Here is an 18639-nt window from a genome sequence, read left to right as displayed (position 1 = left end):
GATTCAATCGTAGTCCATTGTGGGGTATTGTCTGTAGATTGTTGAGATTTTTTTAATCCATTTTAGAATAAGGCTGTAACATCACGAAACTCAAGAGGTCTGAATACTTTCCTAAGGCACTGTATAAGGAATAGGGTGCCATTTGGGATCCAATCAAGGAAGCAACAGGACTCTGCAGGATTATGTTGTTTCCACAAGAAGCCTGAAAGGCTGAGTAGGTCTGGAAGTTTCTCTCTCTCTCTCTCTCTCTCTCTCTCTCTCTCTCTCTCTCTCTCCCCACTGAAAGGGTTTACAATGTTGCTTTGGTCTTGCACGCATTCCTCCCCATACAAGAAGGCATGGGAGAAAAAAAAGAAAAATGAAGGGGCTGAAAAACTTGCCTTAAAAAAGTATTAAACGGTGGTGGCTATTCTTAGACACACTCTTAGACTATTTCAGACCACCAGTGTCTTAAAGGGGAAGTGGGTGCTTGTTACCGTCATAAGTGCATACATATTTTGGATGGTGGCCCCAGCAGGAATTAAACCCACAATTCTGGCATTGCATGCTCCATGCACTACCAACTGAGTCACAGAGAAACACATGCATGTGTTGGATGTCTCTATGTTGTATTTCATGGAAGGCTGGTTGACCCATGACACTTAGAAGTGTTTGTATGAAAGGTAAAAGGAAACCGATGGTTCTTGCCAGCATGCCCAGATGCATTCTTGTTAACAGGCTTGCTTTTGAAGGACATCTAATGAATAGAACATTTTCTCCATACAAAACACCATCAATAAAAAATGCTGGCCCTGATTAGCATGACATTTTTTTTCCCAACAACCTCTTTCCTTCCTTTCTTATCCAATAACAACTCTCAATCCTCTAATCACAGTGGAGCCCCTGGTGAGGCAGGTGAAGAAGACGCGCATCAAGAGGGATGACTTCCACATCTTGAAGGTGATTGGTCGAGGGACCTTCAGTGAGGTGAGAGGACGCCGCACAAGGTCAAGGTGCCCATTGGACAATTGAATCTTGTCTCCGTGGTGACATGTTTGTGGTGCTGTATTAATAGGTGGCTGTAGCGAGGATGCGTAGCACACAGCAAGTGTATGCCCTGAAGATTATGAATAAGTGGGACATGCTGAAGCGAGGAGAGGTAAATATAAACACATATACACACAGGAACTTTTGAGTATACTGTATTCTCACTATTCACATAACGGACACATTTTGTGTCGGCACGGACTTCCTTCCTTTGTTGCTTCTGGCTTCTACTATAAAACAACATGTGACGTCATCCTTCTTTCTGTGTTGCGTTTGTGTGTGTCTGTATGTATGTCCTGTAGACAGCTTGTTACCAAGAGGAGAGAGAGGTTCTGCTGAAGGGTGATCGACGCTGGATCACTGAGCTGCACTACGCCTTCCAGGATGACAATTACCTGGTGGGTATCAGTAACAAACTCTCAGTTATGAGGGTCACTTCGACCTTCTAGTCTGACACAGTCTACCTTGTGTGTTTCAGTGGCAGATTCTTGTCTGTTCTGTTCATCAGTGTCATTTTAGGGAAACCCCCTGTGTACTTTGACTGAAGCTATACTGTCTTTTCAGTGTAAATGTAGCTGCCCTCAGTTTCTTTCCCTCAAAATACACCAAGGAAAAATGAATTAGTTTCTCTTTCACTCTCTTTATTTTCCACCTTCACTGGCACTATCTCTCCCCTTTCACAATATCTCTCTCTCTCCCTCTCAGTACCTGGTGATGGACTACTACGTGGGTGGTGACCTGTTGACCCTGCTCAGTAAGTTTGGCGACCGTATCCCTGAGGACATGGCGCAGTTCTACCTGGCTGAGATGGTCATGGCCATTGACTCCATCCACAGGATGGGCTATGTGCACAGGTTAGTTAGTCAGAGACACCCGGAAAGACGACAACATCCGGTAAACAATTTGTGGTGTTCCTAGAATACCCCCCTAAAGTTCTGAAAACAGTCATGTTTCTGGAAGGAATGTTCGCAGAACACTTAGAAAACAGGGAACATACTCCGAGTTGGTATTCGTGTCATAACAAGGAATTCCTCTTGACCACGCCCACAAATTGGGGAAAACAATCATTATTTTGCAAAACTCCCACGTAGGGAAATAGAGCCTGCGAGAAGAACCCTGTGGCTTCAGGGTATTCAATGTGCAAGAGTGGGAAATTGTGGGGACCCGGTTTTCAAGTAGGCTAGACGTAGCTATGTGTGTGGAAAACATTTTATCACAGGTAAGACATTTATCTTGTGTAATATAGTATGTTTGTACCTCCACTTACTACTTGAAGCATTATAGTCAGTTTTCTTGTGTACTTTTCTTAAGTGTAGTTTTGTAATTGACTTAAAAAAGCAGAGAACAAGAAAATGGTGTTTGAAAGTGGTGTTTGAAAGGTTCAATTTTTCTTTGTGAGCCAATGGGGTAAACAAGGCAACCACAGGTTGTTTTCCCCACAGGTGGGCGGGGCCATATGTCCATTTGATACCGACTGGGACAATTGTTCCTTACTTTGGAACACCTACAAGGGAAGTTCAGAGAACATTGTTAACTCTAGAATGGATGAATATACAATAACTTGAAAACACAATTTTTTGAGTGTGGACCGTCTACTGCATCTAATGGTTTATTTTTGGTCCATGCATCTCAAATGAGTGCAGGATTCCAAGAACCATGGCAACATTAGTTATGCAATCCCATATAGATGGCCTGGGAATGGGAAGACCTTTGAAAGCACATAAACAGATTGGCATCCTTTACTCTCCCTTCTGCAGGGACATCAAACCTGACAACATCCTGCTGACGGCAGAGGGCCACATCCGGCTGGGGGACTTTGGTTCCTGTCTGAGGGTCCAGGAGGATGGCATGGTGAGAGGCCCCAAAGGGCTGCAAAACACTCACAATTCACTCCACTGTTAACAATATTGCTGTGCAAAAGTTACAGACTGGGTATCGAACCTGGGTCTACTGTCACAACCCACCGGGCACACCACATCATTTCAATGTGGATAATTGGGCATTCCGTTGAGACGTTGATCAATGAGATTAAAACCTATATTCACCCACTCAAAAAGACAACTAATAGTTTGTTGAATTTCCAATGTGTTATCATTATGCTTTCAACCATCTAAAAGCACATCCAAATTCCAATGGAAAAACAAAGTCACATTTTTGGTGTAGTTGTTACCCAAATGTTTATCACTGCGCTTTTACCCATTTGAAAGCACAGCAACGTTCAAATCGAAATACGTTGTGAAATTGTTTATTAATACAACAGATTGTGTTGTCACTGTGCTTCATTTAATAGCAGAAGCAAAATTACCTGGATTGCAGTTGATATTACATTAAAAGTACACGATCAATGTCAGCAATCAATGCCGTTTGAGATTTAGTGCAGATTACTACAGCAATTGTGTAGATCTCTACAGACCTGCAACGACCTATGCATGCTATCTAGAACATGCACGCTTTATAGGATTACATAAGAAGACAATTATAGTTACAGTAACCTCAATGTTGAATAAATACTATTACATTAGTTTGTAAGATAGCTTTAAATTTAGGCTATTTACTGTATTACAAAAGTAATATTGAATTGTGTTTGGTTGACAATGCAATCAAATATCAACATGTAAAGGAAATGTATCTAGTGCTTGGATAGTTCCATCTGAGCCACCGGCATAATCCCATTCTTTAATTTACATTTTGGCTTGAGTTGGAGACGTGAATCCAATGTTACCTTGTCGACAAGGTAATAGTCTATTTATTGTATTTCAAAAGTGAAATTTAATTGTGTTCAGTTGTGTTGAGGATCAGCATGGCAGATGTGTTGTTACCTATACTTACCACCTGGGTGCAGCCCGTTAGGAAGTCCAGGATCCAGTTGCAGAGGGAGGTGTTTAGTCCCAGGGTCTTTAGCTTAGTGATGAGCTTTGAGAGCACTATGGTATAGATACAGATAATGTGCCTATCGGCATCTTGTCTGGTGGTAATGGGGTTACCTTGGCAAACATGTCAGAGCGGTCATACCTTCCTGTGTGTTGTCCCATATACAACAGGATTTTCCTGATCCTGGTGCAGAATACACAGGGTTTCTCCCTCTCCATATTGACTGATACCATTCAATTCAATAATAAAAAAAGAATACAAGTAAAAGTTGTGTCTAGTAACATGTTAATGCCGAGTGCCAGGTCCCTCTCCATTTTGAGACATCAGTATCAAGCCTGTCTGTCAGCCTGGACTTCATCTTGTAAGTCTCCATTTTTTGGCTCCATAAATGTAAACACATAGTCACTTTTCTATTACCAATTACAGTTAGGATTGGTAATATCTGACACACAAACAGGTATTATGTTAAAGTTTGAACAGGTCAGATAAAACCTACCCAATTATGGTTTCCCCATCAAACGGCCAAAGCTGGCATCTGGCAAAAACATCTACAGTCCTCTCCATCTGTAGAATTAGTCAGAGTAGAGGCAGAGTTCATCAGTGACACATGGAATGAAAGTGTCACGTCTGCTCCCCCCCCCCCCCAGGCACTTGAGGGCGCCAGGCTGCCCTGCATCACGCACTCCTATCATCCATTACGCACACCTGTCTTCCCTCGTCACGCGCATCAGCGATATTGGACTCACCTGGACTCACTCATCACCTGTTATTACCTCCCCTATATTTGTCAGTTCCCCAGCTCTGTTCCCTGCTTCTGCATTGATTGTTTTTGTCTTTGTTTTCTTTTATGCTGACGCTGTTCCTGTCTCGCTCCATGTCCGTTATATATTAAATGTTTGACATCCCATACCTGCTTCGCCTCCAGCGTCATCTCATGTGACAGAATGCAGAAGACCATCACACGAAGCATCGGGGAGTACTGGCGTTCCGGTTGGTATGGTGGCATCGGCTCTTGGTCACCACCGATGTAACCAGGGGTGCCTATCCAGCTCGTCGGGCTTCCACGCCCTAGCTGGCTCGAGCGGTTTCCTTGCCTCGGTTGGCTCGGCGGCTTCCCATCCCATGTCAGCCAGATCGTCGGGCTTCCATGCCTCAGCTGGCTCACCAGGCTCTCACGCTCCTGCCGGTTCGTTGGGCTTCCACGCCCCAACCGGCTTGCCCAGCGCCTATGTCTCGGCCGATTTGCCAAGTTGGGACGCTGGGTGGCGCCCCTAGGGGGGGGTACTGTCACGTCTGCTCCAGCTCCACCCCCCCCCACACTCCTATCATCCATTACGCACACCTGTCTTCCCTCGTCACGCTCATCAGCGATATTGGACTCACCTGGACTCACTCATCACCTGTTATTACCTCCCCTATATTTGTCAGTTCCCCAGCTCTGTTCCCTGCTTCTGCATTGATTGTTTTTGTCTTTGTTTTCTTTTATGCTGACGCTGTTCCTGTCTCGCTCCATGTCCGTTATATATTAAATGTTTGACATCCCATACCTGCTTCGCCTCCAGCGTCATCTCATGTGACAGAATGCAGAAGACCATCACACGAAGCATCGGGGAGTACTGGCGTTCGGTTGGTATGGTGGCATCGGCTCTTGGTCACCACCGATGTAACCAGGGGTGCCTATCCAGCTCGTCGGGCTTCCACGCCCTAGCTGGCTCGAGCGGTTTCCTTGCCTCGGTTGGCTCGGCGGCTTCCCATCCCATGTCAGCCAGATCGTCGGGCTTCCATGCCTCAGCTGGCTCACCAGGCTCTCACGCTCCTGCCGGTTCGTTGGGCTTCCACGCCCCAACCGGCTTGCCCAGCGCCTATGTCTCGGGCCGATTTGCCAAGTTGGGACGCTGGGTGGCGCCCCTAGGGGGGGGTACTGTCACGTCTGCTCCAGCTCCACCCCCCCCCACACTCCTATCATCCATTACGCACACCTGTCTTCCCTCGTCACGCTCATCAGCGATATTGGACTCACCTGGACTCACTCATCACCTGTTATTACCTCCCCTATATTTGTCAGTTCCCCAGCTCTGTTCCCTGCTTCTGCATTGATTGTTTTTGTCTTTGTTTTCTTTTATGCTGACGCTGTTCCTGTCTCGCTCCATGTCCGTTATATATTAAATGTTTGACTCCCCGTACCTGCTTCGTCTCTCCAGCGTCAACTCATGTGACGGAGAGGATGTTGCAAATACTGGACATTTCTCCTGTACTGTATTATTAGTAATCACCTTTAGTACCACATTGTGAATGTGTTGAGTGCCAGGTCTTTCTCCATTCAGAGACGTCAGTATCAAGCCTGTCTGTTGGTCAGGACTCCATCACATCATCTTGCAAGTCTTCAAGTACTTGCTGATGGATGCATCTATGAACACATACACAGTCACTGTTCTATTACCAATGGCAGTCAGGATAGGTGAAATCTGACAAACATATACTATGTTGAAGTTTGAACAGGTCAGTCTAAACAAACCTAATTCTGTTCTCACCATCAATCACCTTTAGTGAGCAGGCAGGAGGTGAGGCTGGAGGTAAGGTCTTTGCTAGTGCCCCATTAATGGGCATGGCAGCTCAGATCAGCTCCTGTCCCCTCATTATTTTAATTTAACAAAAATATAACCTTCATTTAACTAGGCAAATTCTTATTTACAATGATGGCCTACACCTGCCAAACCCAAGCGACGCTGGGCCAATTGTACACCGCCCTATGGGACTCCCAAATCACAGCCGGTTGTGATACAGCCTTGAATCGAACCAGGGTGTCTGTAGTGACACCTCAAGCACTGAGATGCAGTGCCTTAGACCGCTGCACCACTCGGGAGCCCTAGAATAAAGATACTGCTCGGTCACACAAACACACGCACAAAACACTGATTACATTATCAATGGTGGTTATGATTAAAATGGTGGAACCAACCTGATTGCTGCGCTCACCTTTCTATTTCACCTCAGATATCATATGAAATAGAATGGTAAACGCAGCAATCTGGCTGGTTCACCAGACTGAGTCATGAAGGTGAATTGGGGCAAATCTTGAAACTATTTTGACCTTTGACCAAGTCAAATGTCACCAACCTGATACAAGTGTCTGCCCTGCTCACAGCGAGGGCATGTCTGCATGATGCTGAGGGTCCCTTGCTGGTCTTCTCTATGTTGTATGTTCGGCTGCAAAATTGACATCTCTCAAACAACTGCAGCAGGCAATCCTCATAAACAATTGACTTTCTCATCTTATGAGGTGGTGTTGACTGAGAGGTCCTGTGACAGGGGGATACAATAGACAGCCAAGTGATAAATTGCATTTTACTATAAAGAAAGGACAACGCTTTTTGATAACACTTCACAACCAAAATGATTCTACCCACTAAGCATTTCACGTCATGGGACCCAGACCGTCCTTTATTCAGCTCAAAAATAGATGTCTATTATTGGCTCAGATTTGGTCTGGTCTGGGACATCTATGTTCACAAGTTTGGACAGCACAGTACAGCTCAGTACAGCTCAGTACAGTAGAGCACAGTAGAGTACATTACACTACAGTAAAGAAAAGTAGAGTATAGTACAGTACAGTAGAGTTAAGTACAATACAATAGAGCACACTATAGCACAGTAAAGTAAAGAAAAGTAAAGTGTACTGTATTGTACCCTACTTTACTCTAATGTACTCTACTGAATTAAACTCTACTGTACCATACCATACTGTACTGTTCTCTTCTGTGTTCTACTGCGCTCTACTGTACTAAACTTTACTGTACTGTGTTCAAACTTGTGAAACATTAGCAAGACGTCTATGATTCGTTCAGATTTGGATCTGGTCCTCACCGACCAAATGTGTACTTGTTTGGGGGTGGAGCTCATTAGAATAATACCCAGCATGCTTTGCAGGGGGGCTGACCCCATTTAGTCGACTGGTCAATTGTTTGGTCGATAGGCTTTTGGTCGACCAAGATTTTTTTAGTCGAGCGTTTGTAAATATATTCAAAAATGTAAGGCACACAAGACACCTGTCTGATTCACGCCTATCTCATTGCAGAGGCCGCAGAAATGGCACACCTGTATCACCAGTAGTACATTTACCGTTAACCCAAAATTTCTAATCTACAATGTTTGCTTGGTTACGGTGATTTCTGTTAATGCATTCAATATATTAGTATTATAGTCTTATCGTTGTCATTGTAGGATTGGACTCATTGTTTACAGAGAGCACAACCTAGGCTACACTTGTGAGAAAAAGGTTTTGGTTTATTTCATTCCATTTAGGAGTTGTCAATTTATACATTTTCTTCTTCAGTAAGAACACACACCTGATTAGGTATAGAAGTAGGCCTAGGCTACCTGGCCTGCGTGTAGATGTAGGCCTATAAATGTGCCCATTTGAGGATCTGATACTATTTCTGATTGTCTTGAGTCACCATCACTGTGTTTTTTATTTTTTATTTCACCTTTATTTAACCAGGTAGGCCAGTTGAGAACAAGTTCTCATTTACAACTGCGACCTGGCCAAGATAAAGCAAAGTAGTGCGACAAAAACAACAACACAGAGTTACACATAAAGAAACGTACAGTCAATAACACAATAGAAAAAATCTTCTCAAAGTAATTTTTTCTTCGCCTCAAACAGCAAGTAAACAAAGTCTGTTTTTACATCCATTGAGAATGAAAATAGTTCCCCTACTTAGCTCTCCCCCTTTCGATAACCACTCAGCATGTAATGCTCTGATCTGGTGGAAACGCCATAAAATAGGCCTACCTGATTACTTCTTATCCCTTGCGCAAATATCCTACAGCTGTGTCTGTCTGTCTGGAGCTCACTGGTGCAGGACACTCTGAGGGCCCAGAATATTTTATACAATGTTGCAAGTTTGCTAGCACGATCAGGCTGGACCAAGTTCATAGTTGATATGTTTTAAGTTCCTTGCAGACTGGCCATGCATAGCCAATGTGATTCATAGGATATTTATTTTCATCAGGGTATTTTCTACCTGCAGGCTGCAATGTTGTTATTTGTTGGATTATTGAAGGCTATTTTTAAATATTGGCAATTGCCAATAGTTACTTTTAGATGTGTATCATTTTCATTAAGATAGCATTTTGTTTAACCACATCACATTGATTTTGAGATATGAAGACTTTATTATAAATTAAATGAAACTGTTCCACAAAAATGTGCATATGAAAATCATAACTGGCATGCAGATCAGAAGAAATGGTATGATAACTTGGCACTCCAAATGGAAAAGCTTGCTTACAGCTGGTGTAGCCTATTACCGGCAACTTTAGGAGCCTAATGGCGGAATCTGCGAAAGCGGGAGGAGGTGGGTTGGAACAGGTTTTTTCTCTTCTTGTTAGGCTATATTAATCTCTGTCTCCCTCTTTAGTAATTTTTAATATTAGTGCTTAAAGCATCAGACGAGCTCAGTAGCCTACATATAGTTGATTTTATTCAAATATAGGGTGTTTCTATTATAGAAAAATACACATTTAAAAATTGCAACCAATCGATTGGTCGAAAGAACAGATGACTCTCGGTTGACCAGCATTTTTTGGGGTCATTCAGCAGAAGCTCTTATCCAGAGTGACTTGCATTCAACTAAGGTAGATAAACAACAACATATCACAGTCACAGCAAGAAAAAAAAGCATCTGTAACCATTACTTAGAATGTTATTGTAGCTGAAGTGGTCTGTTGGTTTATTCTGTATGTTGGAGTACTTTGAACATCATCACTGCCAGTTAAGTGCATGTGATAGATGGGAGTAATAATACATATTTAGTTGCAATCTTCAGTTGTCTCTTTCTTATTAAGAGGTGTGAAAAATGGTGATATAATACTTACGTAAATGAGTATGTAGCAGTTTAAATTTGGCCATAGAATCAATGATCCCCAAAAAATTCTCAATATCAACAGTGAAGAGGCGACTCCGGGATGCTGGCCTTCTAGGCAGAGTTGCAAAGAAAAAGCCATATCTCAGACTGGCCAATAAAAAAAAAATATTAAGATGGGCAAAAGAACATAGACACTGGAACTCCAGCATCCCGGAGTCGCCAGTGAAGAGGCTGTTCTGTGAGGGAAGTAGTACAGCGTTGTACGAGATCTTCAGTTTCTTGGCAATTTCTTGCATGGAATAGCCTTCATTTCTCAGAACAAGAATAAATTGACGAGTTTCAGAAGAAAGTTATTTGTTTCTGGCCATTTTGAGCCTGTAATCAAACCCACAAATGCTGATGCTCCAGATACTCAACTAGTCTAAAGAAGGCCAGTTTTATTGCTTCTTTAATCAGGACAACAGTTTTCAGCTGTGCTAACATAATTGCAAAAGGGTTTTCTAAAAATCAATTAGCCTTTTAAAATGATAAACTTGGATTAGCTAACACAACGTGCCATTGGAACACAGGAGTGATGGTTGCTGATAATGGGCCTCTGTACGCCTATGTAGATATTCCAGCTACAATGGTTATTTACAAAATTAACAATGTCTACACTGTATTTCTGATCAATTTTATGTTATTTTAATGGACAAAAAATGTGCATTCCTTTCAAAACAAAGACATTTCTAAGTGACGCTAATCTTCAATTTTTTTTGTACAATATATTTATTGCCATTTATTTTTTTTACAATTTAACAACCATCAAAATATGACACAGATAATGCCCCGTTATTCCTTCCACCTACACATGGGGGCACATTGTGCAAAACCCTTCCCTCCCCAACACAGGAACACCCCCCTCCCTCCCCTCTATCGGTATTAGCTTCACTTATTATCAACAACAAAAAATAAACAGAATGACCTTCACATTCCATGCTAGAAAATAAATTATTCAACACAAAAACAAATAATAATAATACATTACTGAAGAAAGTAATAATGAGGCAGCTAAGGTGACGTCTCTAGAAACTGCTGAAAGTCCCCCCAGACATCAGTAAATTCAAAGGGTTTATTACGTAAATTGTATGTTGTTTTTTCAGAAGGAATAGAGGAACATAGTTCTTTTTTTGGGGGCGGCAGCGTAGCCTAGTGGTTAGAGCATTGGGACTAGTAACAGAAAGGTTGCAAGATTGAATCCCCGAGCTGACAAGGTACAAAATCTGTCGTTCTGCCCCTGAACAAGGCAGTTAACCCATTGTTCCTAGGCTGTCATTGAAAATAAGAATTTGTTCTTAACTGACTTGCCTAGTAAAATTTAAAAAATGAGCCACATCTGCTTGCTTGGCAGAGTGTTACTCTTCCATATAATAGCTGTGCATTTATTGGCTGCAATGACTGCCAATTTAATGAATCTGGTTTTTCTACCAATATTAACTGGAGAACAGAATGATCTCCAAGAAGTATAAGGGAAGGATCTAGTGGTACCATCATATTAGTGACCTGTGATAAGATCTGAATAATGTCTTTCCAATAATTGCTTAGTTCAGGGCAGGACAAAAACATATGCATAAGTGTGCCCACTCCCATTTTACACCTTGTGCAAAAATGTGAATATTTAGAATTGGTCTTATACAGTCTCTCTGGTGTAAAGTAGACCCTATGGTTAATTAACCTACTAGTTCATTTTTTTATTACACTTTTCACATAACCGTTGTTGATGAAGCTGTCTGTGCCATCAATGCAGTAACTCTGGTCAAGCTAATTCTTTGCTTTACATTGTACACTGACTGTAGCTCCAGATTGGATTAGATTCAGGCCGGTGACACCGTTACGGTTCGTTTTGTTGCTCCTAGTTCACTGTATTTGTCAGACTTAGACATGAGTTAGCTACCACCATACAGTAGCTGCATCCATTATTTAGGTTTGCCCTAGACAACACAGAATACTTTTATGAGCTACAAACTAACTTTCAAATCCGACTTGTAAGCTAACGTTAGCTAGCCTGTAGCTAGCTAGCCTGCCACGCTAGCATTATCCAGTATAGATACTTTTTAGCTCGTGTTGCCTACCACTTCATTGTTGAGCCGTTGTTGCTCCTAGACGTTTCCACTTCACAATAACAGCACTTACAGTTGACCGGGGCAGCTCTAGCAGGGCAGAAATTTGATGAACTGACTTTTTGGAAAGGTGGCGTTCTATGACGGTGCACGTTGAAAGTCACTGAGCTCTACAGTAAGGCCATTCTACTGCCAATGTTTGTCTATGGAGATTGCATGGCTGTGTGCTAGATTTTATACACCTGAAATAGCCAAATCCATTAATTTGAAGGTGTGTCCACATACATTTGTATATATAGTGTAGATCAACTCTCCAGGAGGAGGTATTGCCCAGCCTATAGTTTTTTTCTAACAGTGGCTAAAATGTTGAAGATCTGACAATGTTTTGAATGTAAAAATTCAACATTTTATACAAGGTTTGTCTATTTGGACATAATTTTGTGGTTGAAATTCCATCCTCAAATATTTTTTTTCAAATCAAATATATTTTCTACGTAGAATCTACGTCACAATATGTTAACAAACTACATTGAAACAATGTTTATTCAACCAGTTTGTGCCCAGTGGGAAGGCTGTGTTAGCCCTCTGAGCTAAAGCCAAGGCTCAGGGAGCTAACGCAAGTCTTTAGGGCTCAGGTAGGGTTACTTATTCACTAAACCACCTCGGTGACACAAAGGTGTACTCCTCTGTGTGTTATAGTGTGACAGTGTGTGACTGCTGTTGCTACTAATGAGTTAGATCTACTACTTTCTGTGAGGGAAGGTTTCTCTCTTCTATAATGTGAACGTATTGCATCCCAAGGATAGAATCCTACTTTTGTCAATGCATTTGTGTGTGTTGACATGTCACTGTGCATTTGCAGGTGCACTCGTCCTTGGCAGTAGGCACACCCGACTACCTGTCCCCAGAGATCCTGCGTGCGGTGGAGGGAGGGGGAGGCTATGGCCCTGAGTGTGACTGGTGGGCCCTGGGGGTCTGTGCCTACGAGATGCTGCAGGGGACCACGCCCTTCTACGCAGAGTCCATCTCGGAGACCTACGCCAAGATCATGAACTTCCAGGTAACTGAGAGAAAGTAATTTCACATATTGAACAGGAGAACATGTTGAAGGGTCATCAGAAAATTGACATATGTATCTGTACATATCGGTGCCAAGAGTGGTGGGAAATCCGAGGAGGAAGGGATGTCTAAAAATAGCTAATATTCAATAGGGCTCAATCCCAAATCGACCCCTAAGCCCTACACTCTATGCACTTGTGGAGATTTTAGATAATTTGATTAGTATAAGCAATGTTGTGAAACTTCCAACTAGCTTCCACTTATCAGAGGGCAAGGTAGAGCTATTACGATATTGCTTACACCTGTCAAATCCAATCAGGTCTACACAAGTGCATAGAGCGTAGAGGTCGATTTGGGATTTGGCCATAGTAATCTTTCTGACCATCTTCTTATACATCTGCAAAGACTGCAAAAATCTATATATTGAGCTCAAACCTAAAGAATTGTGAAGAAGAGCTGCAAGCTTGAAGTATAAGGAACTAACCATTATGTCCCTCCAGGAGCACTTTGAGTTCCCCCCATCTGGCCCTGAAGTTTCAAACATGGCCCGTTCCCTCATCATGGGGCTGATCTGCGAGAGAGAGGATCGTATGGGGGCTGGGGGCTCTGGGGACTTCAGGGGCCACCCTTTCTTCTGTGGACTAGATTGGGGCTCCCTGCATGAACTTCCAGCACCCTTCGAACCTGAAGTCTCCAACGCCACTGACACCTCCAACTTTGACGTGTTGGACGACTGCCTCAGTGAAATGGTATTAATCCGAAAAGCATATATCCAATCTATATACAATCCATTCAAACGTAAAGGGGCCTAATATGGAGCAACTTCCATAGAATATCAAATCAAACTTTATTTGTCACATGCGCCGAATACAACAAGTGTAGACTTTACCGTGAAATGCTTACTTACAGCCCCTTAACCAACAGTGCAGTCTAAGAAGAGTTAAGAAAAATTTTACCAAGTAGACTAAAATAAAAAGTAATAATAAAAAAGTAACACAATAAGAATAACGAGGCTATATACAGGGGGCACCAGTACCTAGTCAGTGTGCGCGGGTCCAGGTTAGTTGAGGTAATTTGTACATGTAGGTGGGGGTGAAGTGACTATGCATAGATAATAAACAGCGAGTAGCAGCAGTGTACAAAAGGTCAATGTAAATTGTCCGGTGGCAATTTTATTAATTGTTCAGCAGTCTTAAGGCTTGGGGGTAGAAGCTGTTGAGGAACCTCTTGGCCCTAGACTTGGCGCTCTGGTACAGCTTGCCATGCGGTAGCAGAGAAAACAGTCTACAATGTGGGTGACTGGAGTCTCTGACAATTTTATGGGCTTGCCTCTGACACCGCCTATTATATAGGTCCTGGATGGCAGGAAGCTTGGCCCCCGTTTGCACTACCCTCTGTAGCGCCTTACGGTCAGATGCCGAGCAGTTGTCATACCAGGCGGTGATGCAACCGGTCAGAATGCTCTTGATGATGCAGCTGTAAAACCTTTTGAGGATCTGGGGACCCATGCCAAATCTTTTCAGTCTCCTGAGGGGGAAAAGGTTTTGTCGTGCCCTCTTCACGGCTGTCTTTGTATGTTTGGACGATGATAGTTTGTTGGTGGGAAGGAACTTGAAACTCTCAACCTGCTCCACTACAGTTTCGCCGATGTTAATGGGGACCTGTTCGGCCCGCCTTTTCCTGTAGTCCACGATCAGCTCCTTAGTCTTGCTCACAATGAGGTAGAGGTTGTTGTCCTGGCACCACACTGCCAGTTCTCTGACCTCCTCCTTGTAGGCCGTCTCATCGTTGTCGGTGATCAGACCTAACACTGTTGTGTCGTCAGCAAACTTAGTGATGGTGTTGGAGTCGTGTTTGGCCACGCAGTCGCGAGTGAGCAGGGAGTACATGAGGGGACTAAAAACACATCAGAGGGGCCCCAGTGTGAAGGATCAGCGTGGCAGACGTGTTGTTGCCTACTCTTATCACCTGGGGGCAGCCCGTCAGGAAGTCCAGGATCCAGTTGCAGAGGGAGGTGTTTAGTCCCAGAGTCCTTAGCTTAGTGATGAGCTACGGTGTGCACTATGGTATTGAACGCTGAGCTGTAGTCAATGAACAGCATTTTCACATAGGTGTTCCTTTTGTCCAGGTGAGAAAGGGCAGTGTGGAGTGCAATTGAGATTGCATCATCTGTGGATTTGTTGGGGCGGTATGCGAATTGGAGTGGGTCTATGGTGTCCGGGAGGATACTGTGATGTGAGCCATGACCAGCCTTTCAAAGCACTTCATGTCTACCGACATGAGTTTCACGGGGCGGTAATCATTTAGTTAGGTTACCTTCGCTTCCTTGGGCACAGAGACAATGGTGGTCTGCTTGAAACATGTAGGTATTACAGACTCGGTCAGGGAGAGGTTGAAAATGTCAGTGAAGACACTTGCCAGTTTGTCCGCGCATGCTTTGAGTACACGTCCTGGTAATCCGTCTGGCCCAGCAGCTTTGTGAATGTTGACCTGTTTAAAGGTTTTGTTCACATCGGCTACCGATAGCGTTATCACACAGTCATCCAGAACAGCTGGTGCTCTCATGCATGCTTCAGTGTTGCTTGCATCGAGGCGAGCATAAAAGGCATTTAGCTCGTCTGGTAGGCTCACGTCACTGGGCAGCTCGCGTCTGGGTTTCCCTTTGTAGTCCGTAATAGTTTTCAAGCCCTGTCACATCCGACGAGCATCAGAGCTGGTGTAGTAGGATTCAATCTTAGTCCTGTATTGACGCCTTTCTTGTTTGATGGTTTGTCTGAGGGCATAGCGGCATTTCTTATACGTGTCCGGATTAGTCTCCCGCTCCTTGAAAGTGGCAGCTCTAGCCTTTAGCTTGATGCGGATGTTGCCTGTAATCCATGGCTTCTGTTTGGGATATGTACGTACAGTCACTGTGGGGACAACGTCGTCGATGCACTTTTTGATGAAGCCGATGACTGAGGTGGTGTACTCCTCTATGCCATTGGATGAATCCCGGAACATATTCTAGTCTGTGCTAGCAAAACAGTCCTGTAGTGTAGCATCCGCGTCATCTGACCACTTCCATATTGAGCGAGTAACAGGTACTTCCTGCTTTAGTTTTTGCTTGTAAGCAGGAGTCGGGAGGATAGAATTATGGTCAGATTTGCCAAATGGATGGCGGGGGAGAGCTTTGTACGCATCTCTGTGTGTGGAGTAAAGGTGGTCTAGGATTTTTTTTTTTCTGCTTGCACATGTGACAAGCAGAGAAAAAAGGACCGAATAAGATCACACTATATAGAGTGTGATGACACCAAGTTGTTGTCTGTATCTGTAACGATCGTCGTGCAGGAAGGAAGAAGTGGACCAAGGCGCAGCTGGGAGCGAACTCATGTTATTTATTACAGACGGAAATAACACGGTCAAAACAGAGAATAACCGTATCGCTACTGCTCCAACAAAAAGAGACAACAACCCACAAACATCGTGGGGGGAAAAGGAACTTAAATATGATTCCCCAATCAGAGGCAACTAGTGACAGCTGTCTCTGATTGGGAATCGACAGAACCCAACATAGAAATACGCCCCAAAGCAAGGCTATACCAAAAACATAGAAAATAAACTATAGAAATGCCACACCCTGACCAAAATAGAAGAGTTCACCTGGTCAGGGCGTGACAGTACCCCCCCTCCAACGGTGCGTACTCCCGTGCGGGGAGCAGGGACGGGCCGGACTGGACTGGGGACGCGCACCACCAACCTGGTGCGGGGAGCAGGGACGGGCCGGACTGGACTGGGGAAACGCACCACTAACCTGGTGCGGGGAGCAGGGACGGGCCGGACTGGACTGGGGGGCACACACCACTGGCTTGGTGCGGGGAGCAGGGATGGGCCGGACAGGACTGTGGACACGCACCACTAACTTGGTGCGGGGAGCAGGGACGGGCCGGACTGGACTGTGACCGCACACCGGCGACACAGTGCGCATAAGCGGCGCCGGATATCCTGGACCGAGGAGGCGCACTGGAGGTCTGGAGTGCACAGCTGACATCACCCGTTCTGGCTCAACACCCACCTTAGCCTGGCAAGTGTGGAGCGCTGGCACAGAACGCACTGGGCTGTGTAGCCGTACCGGAGACACAGTGCGCATCCTCGGCGCAGGATACATCGGACCGAGAAGGGGCACCGGAGGCCAGGAGCGCTGAGCCGGCACAACACGTCCTCGCTGAACACTCCCCCTAGCCCGGCAAATGTGGGGCGCTGGCACAGAGCGCACTGGGCTGTGCAGGCGCACTGGCGATACCGTGCGCACCTCTGCCACCCAAGGCTCTTCCTCCACGCTGTCCCTACGCAGGTCCTCCAGGACCTGCCACATCTCTGCCTCCTCCTTCGCCGTTATCCCCCACAAGAGCAGTGGTCTGGGCTCTTCCTCTGCCCTTCCGGACCACCACATTAGCCCCCCCCAAAAAAATTATTGGGGGTGTCTTCCGGGCCTCCTCGACCGCCGCCTGCGACTCCTTCCACCGGCTGGCATCACCTCCTCGACCTGGGAATCCTTCCGCCAGGGTCCTTTCCCCGACATGATCTCCTCCCAGGTCCAGAACTCCTTTCCCTCGCGAGCCCATCTCTCGCGCTCCTTTTCCTCTCGCTGCTTGGTCCTGGTTTGGTGGGTTGTTCTGTAACGATCGTCGTGCAGGAAGGAAGAAGTGGACCAAGGCGCAGCTGGGAGCGAACTCATGTTATATATTACAGACGGAAATAACACGGTCAAAACAGAGAATAACCGTATCGCTACTGCTCCAACAAAAAGAGACAACAACCCACAAACATCGTGGGGGGAAAAGGAACTTAAATATGATTCCCCAATCAGAGGCAACTAGTGACAGCTGTCTCTGATTGGGAATCGACAGAACCCAACATAGAAATACGCCCCAAAGCAAGGCTATACCAAAAACATAGAAAATAAACTATAGAAATGCCACACCCTGACCAAAATAGAAGAGTTCACCTGATCAGGGCGTGACAGTATCATGTAGTTTACAGATCATAAAGTCTTACAGGAGGTGTGTATACGCCTTAAAAGTGCCTTAAATGGTTTGTGATACAAATGTATAAAAGCATGTCAAACATCCTTCCTCACAATGAAGTTTCTATGTGAGAATTGCCATAACAATCTGAGATACCAAGAATATTATCCATCTGCGCTGGCATGGAATTGCCCATACCTGACATGCATATAAAGCACACTAGATGTAATGCTGTCTTTTGTCCTGCAGGAAACACTGAGTGATGTGATGGACAGGGCCCCTATCGGTGTTCACCTGGCTTTCGTTGGCTACTCCTACACAGCTACAAGGTCACATTCATATCATATACTGTCTCAGTATCAACGTCCCTCAAATGAATGGGGTATCATACAAAACTATGTCAAAACAGTTATGTTTGTTCCGCCAATTGCTCAATCTCTTACAGACAGACAGGTGCCTTGGACCGCAGTTGTGACATCATGATGGAGATTGACCACCAGCGGCATCAAGGGTTGCCAAGCCTCAATTTCCAGGACAAGCTGGTAGGTTGACTATCCACACTAGCGACTAGCTGAGATGAGTTGTAATAGTCAAAACTAAACTAAATACTAACCACTAGCTAGGCTAGTTAAGTCAATTTGAGCGGTCTCATGTAGCCGATGTAGCTAGATAGTTAGCTGTACCTCTGCTACACATGTACATGTCAGTTTGTTT

At 44.6% G+C, this 18639-nt stretch overlaps 1 protein-coding gene across 2 annotated transcripts in view; it reads left to right on the top strand.

Annotated features, from left to right (window-relative positions):
• The window catches only part of LOC106567543 (myotonin-protein kinase), a 42849-nt gene that overhangs the window by 11424 nt on the left and 12786 nt on the right, over nt 1-18639 (top strand). For both annotated transcript variants that reach the window (XM_014136968.2, XM_045693445.1), the window contains exons 2-10: nt 875-966; nt 1055-1138; nt 1329-1424; nt 1732-1880; nt 2784-2877; nt 12726-12923; nt 13423-13671; nt 18175-18254; nt 18371-18467. In XM_014136968.2, the coding sequence (XP_013992443.2) occupies nt 875-966; nt 1055-1138; nt 1329-1424; nt 1732-1880; nt 2784-2877; nt 12726-12923; nt 13423-13671; nt 18175-18254; nt 18371-18467 (1139 nt within the window). The remainder of the gene's footprint in view (nt 1-874; nt 967-1054; nt 1139-1328; nt 1425-1731; nt 1881-2783; nt 2878-12725; nt 12924-13422; nt 13672-18174; nt 18255-18370; nt 18468-18639) is intronic.

The sequence above is a fragment of the Salmo salar genome, chromosome ssa13 (assembly GCF_905237065.1).
Source record: "Salmo salar chromosome ssa13, Ssal_v3.1, whole genome shotgun sequence".
Classification (NCBI taxonomy): domain Eukaryota; kingdom Metazoa; phylum Chordata; class Actinopteri; order Salmoniformes; family Salmonidae; genus Salmo; species Salmo salar.
The sequence above is the reverse complement of the archived record's forward strand: the minus strand, read 5'-3'. Positions and strand labels throughout refer to the sequence as shown.